A 4,176-nucleotide genomic window follows, 5' to 3' on the forward strand; every position below is an offset into this window, starting at 1 on the left:
TATTATCAAATATATGGAGAGTTAAAGTGACAGGCAATTAGGAGAAACTGCTACTATTATGTCGACAAAGTGAGGGGCAATGGTAAACCATTACAATTATGTCAGTAAAAAACATTTTATCTATAATCTATAACTCTTATAAAGCAAAACTCCACTACCTTATTTTTCTACAATTTCATGAAGCCATGTCACACTAGGGGCCCCACTAAGCCACCTAAAATCATCCGTTGGGTCTCAGCACCATCTATGCATGGATATGTCCATCTCTTTGCATCCTGTGCACTAATAACCGATGAGCTATAATGACATGGCATTCTTTGCAGACCAATGCAACAGTCTTCGTGAGAGAAACTTCTGGCGTTTTGTTGCCATACCAACATCCATCGCTCTAGCTCCTCCTGTAGTATAAAATCAGTTTGTCTCGCCACTTTTTCCTTAGGCAAGAGTGTTGTTCAGCTTCCATGATGCTTTCTTATGGTTCTCATTTCCATCCCTGATTAGTCTGTAACTATGGCCTTCAGTTGCAGATTGACTTGTCAGTTGTGCTCTTGCAGTCTTTGCTCTCACGTACAGGTCAAGTGCTCCTTCGCAACCAGATCAAGTGCTAACAGAACACAATGTGATGCCTCGCCGGCATTGATACCATCACCGAGAAGTTTCTGCACATCCCAGTCATTGACATTGCACCACACTGGTGAGGCATTCCATCATATCATCGCCGTGAAAGCTCACATGCGTCATCGAAACTGATCGAAAAAGGCATCCAGCATTGCTCAAGGGTTTCTGGGATTCTTTGAGTCTATGAGTAGTGTCACAATGTTCGATACGATTTGCCGCAATCAAGGTGCCCATACTTAGTAGCAGATGCAAGTACATGATGTATATTTAGTAATCAAGCAATATTATCTTTGACTTTCACCATACGGATTGTCTTAACTAGTTTAACATTTGTTATAAAATACACTACGTGAAAAACGATTTGTAGCAACGGGACAAATTTTTTTTTGGGGCGGCTGGTGATGGAGCCGCCCCTACAGTGACGTGCTCGAAATCCACGAGACTAGCCGCCTCTACAAATGGAACAGCAGGGGCGGCTGGTGATACGAGCCGCCCCTACAAATGGGTAGGATTTGTAGGGGCGGCTCACTCACCAGCCGCCTTCGGTGTTGTGATTTGTAGAGGCGGCTCAATCACCGGCCGCCCCTACAGATGCTGCACGTATAAAAAGGCTGCAGTCTCCTTCCTCCCTCCTCGGTCGCTCACTCGCACCCCGCCTCCACCTGCTCGCTTGCTCCCTCCCTCCCACACCGCGACGCCCTCCTCGCCTCCGCCTCCACTACGGCGGCACGGAGCCTCGGCCGAGGCAGCGCATGGGTGCTGGCTGGTGGCCGGCGGCAGATCCGGCCATGGCGGGCCTAGATCTGGTCCCCACCCCCACGCGGTGAGCGGAGTCTTGGAGAGGGGCCCGCCCGGAGCGACGGGATGTAGCCGAGGCCGGAGGACGCCATGGAGGAGGTGGAGGCCGAGGCGGCGCCCAAGGCGGCGGCGGGGCCAGAGCTAGGGTTCTGGCTCGCACTTGCGCTGGGCAAAACCCTAGCAGCGTCTCCTCTCCAGCGCCCGCCGCCACTGCGACCTCCTCTCGTCTCGAACTCCCTCCTCCGGCTGCTCCTCCTTCTGGCCACCAGCTACCGTATCTCCAGCATCCCTCAACCATCTCAAGCTGTTGCAATGGTGGATCCGTAGCTGCCTACTCCTTCCCAGCCTCGGAGAACTCTAGGTCGCAGTCCTATCGGCGTCGGAGTCGGCTCCACCACCTCCCCTCTCCAACCGCCCATTTGGCCACCTCGAGTAAGTGGCAAGTCTTCATTGATCCTTTCTCTGTATTCTCATGTTTAGAGCCGTAATCAGCGGCGGATCTACCTTTTGGGCCAACACTAGGTTTTTCAGTTGTTCTATCTAACTTGGCAACGGAAGATATCTACGGAAATAATGTAAAAATATTTTCAATGTGGAGTACCAGTACTGAGATCTAGTGCATATCTGCATACGAAGTACTTATAGTTTTTGAATCATTGTCTTGAAGAAATTGCACGACTTGTCCTGAATAGTAATATATTTGACTTCACAATTATTTTTATTGATGCTCTTGTATCTTGAGGGTATGCCCCTGCTATAAAAAATACAAAATGCCATCTGTCTTTTGCTTCTAAAAGTGGAATACCTTGCAACATTGCTATCGTGAGAACATTAGGTCGTTGCAAATGTGATTGTATTTTCCTCGTAATTTGTTGTACTCCTACTTCTACTTGATTCTGGTTGTCGTTGGAGAAGATAGTGGGTTCTACTTTAGCAGTTTAGCTTGGCACCATGAGTTCTAAACAAACCTAAGTTAATAATTATAAGATTGGCATGCATATATCGATCTTTTCACAGGTTGTCTGTGATGCCATTTCTTGATGTTGGCTAGCATTATATGAGATCAATTTATCATTTTCATAGGAACTCTAGAGTTCACAAATTTTCTATTATCAAATGCAACTATTTGGTGGGAAAACATTCAGACAATTTCGATGAACACATACATCCTGTGCAACATAATATTTCAGAGACTGACTTCTAACATGTTAAATTTATGGGACGAATTCTTTGCAGGAAGGTGGGAAACTATATATTTTTCTTGAACTTGTTACTCAAGGATCTTTGGCAGCTTTATATCAAAACTACCGTTTGCAAGATTCACAAGTCTTAGCATATACAAGACAGATTCTGAATGGTTTGCACTATCTACATCAGCGGAATGTTCTGCATAGGTGAGTTAGGATTGAATCAGAATGATGTATCAATTTGATTTTCTACTTTATATCTGGATATTGAACATGCTCACCCCCTATGTTACTAGAGATATAAAATGTGCCAATATCCTAGTTGATGCAAGCGGATTGGTCAAATTGGCAGATTTTGGACTTGCAAAGGAGGTATTCACTACGACATTCAAAACACCGTATGATTCATCTAAGTTCTACATCTACATGTTATACTGACTCTTTCTAATTTGCTTTCGCAAGATGTCAATTTTGAACCAAGCAAAATCTAGCAAGGGAACTGTCTACTGGATGGCCCCTGAGGTTAGTATGTGCAGTTGTGGTTCTGCGCTGTTTCTATCTCAATGATCTTAAAATAATCTAAAATATAATTCTAAGTATCTCAAGTGGTTTCAACATTAATGATGTGCCTTTCCGTAGTTCAGTTACTTGACAATGGCAAGTTTGATACTTATGAGCCAGCTTTTGAAAATCAAGCCAGCTAGTTGTAATTGTAACTGAAAAATTTGTAAGCACTGCGACAAACAAAAGCGTGATATGACTTCAAACTATTACTTTACTTTGTCACAAAAGTGATGATAAAATTTGATCTTGCCAGTTGCGACATAATATTGTGGGCATTTCCTGATGGCATATTTTCATTATTAGGTTGCTAAGGCTAAGCCACATGGACCTCCAGTGGACATATGGAGTCTTGGCTGCACAGTTTTGGAGGTTGCTAAATGCGCACACACAAGTAGCACTCTCTTGATTGAAAGCTATACTTTCAAGGTGAATGATATCATATTTCTCCTGTTTTGTAGACACATGCTTTGCTTAAAATTGGTAGGAGAATACCACCAGAAATTCCTAATACATTATCAGAAGATGTGCGTGATTTCATAAAGAAGTGTGTCCAAGCAAATTCAAATGACCGGCCATCTGCTGCTCAGCTATTTGAGCACCCATTTGTGCAGAACCGCTGCAACAATATGGCGCCTGATGTCCTCATTGATTGCTAACATATTTGATTGTACATAGGCTGGTAAGTCTTCCTACCTCCTCTTAAACAAACAGCTGCTTTATAGTTGTCATCAGCATGGCTAATGACAGCTAACATATGGTAAGTCTCCATTTTATCACTCAAGAAAATATTTAGCAGAACTTGTCTGTACTAATGATTTTTTTTTATTTTATAGATTTAACCTACATGCGTGAGCTGTTGCTATAATGAGGATGACCCCTGGCTTGAATTCAGAATGATCCCTCAATCTGAAGGCATTCCTTGCTCAATCACTTTGCATCGGTCGTTGCAGGCACGATGCTAACCCATACACATGCTTTATAAAACAATGCAGTGGGATAAGTCGACATC

General features: G+C 43.8%; 1 protein-coding gene across 1 annotated transcript; it reads left to right on the forward strand.

Annotated features, from left to right (window-relative positions):
- The first annotated feature begins 2,766 nt into the window (after positions 1–2,766).
- LOC136548198 (mitogen-activated protein kinase kinase kinase 1-like) lies at positions 2,767–3,823 on the forward strand. The gene is made up of 5 exons (XM_066539807.1): positions 2,767–2,810; positions 2,900–2,975; positions 3,066–3,125; positions 3,471–3,536; positions 3,626–3,823. Exons 3-5 carry the CDS (start codon positions 3,066–3,068, stop codon positions 3,821–3,823), a joined length of 324 nt encoding a protein of 107 aa, XP_066395904.1. The 5' UTR covers positions 2,767–2,810; positions 2,900–2,975.
- Positions 3,824–4,176: the final 353 nt, after the last annotated feature.

Source organism: Miscanthus floridulus, chromosome 4 (genome assembly GCF_019320115.1).
Source record: "Miscanthus floridulus cultivar M001 chromosome 4, ASM1932011v1, whole genome shotgun sequence".
NCBI lineage: Eukaryota > Viridiplantae > Streptophyta > Magnoliopsida > Poales > Poaceae > Miscanthus > Miscanthus floridulus.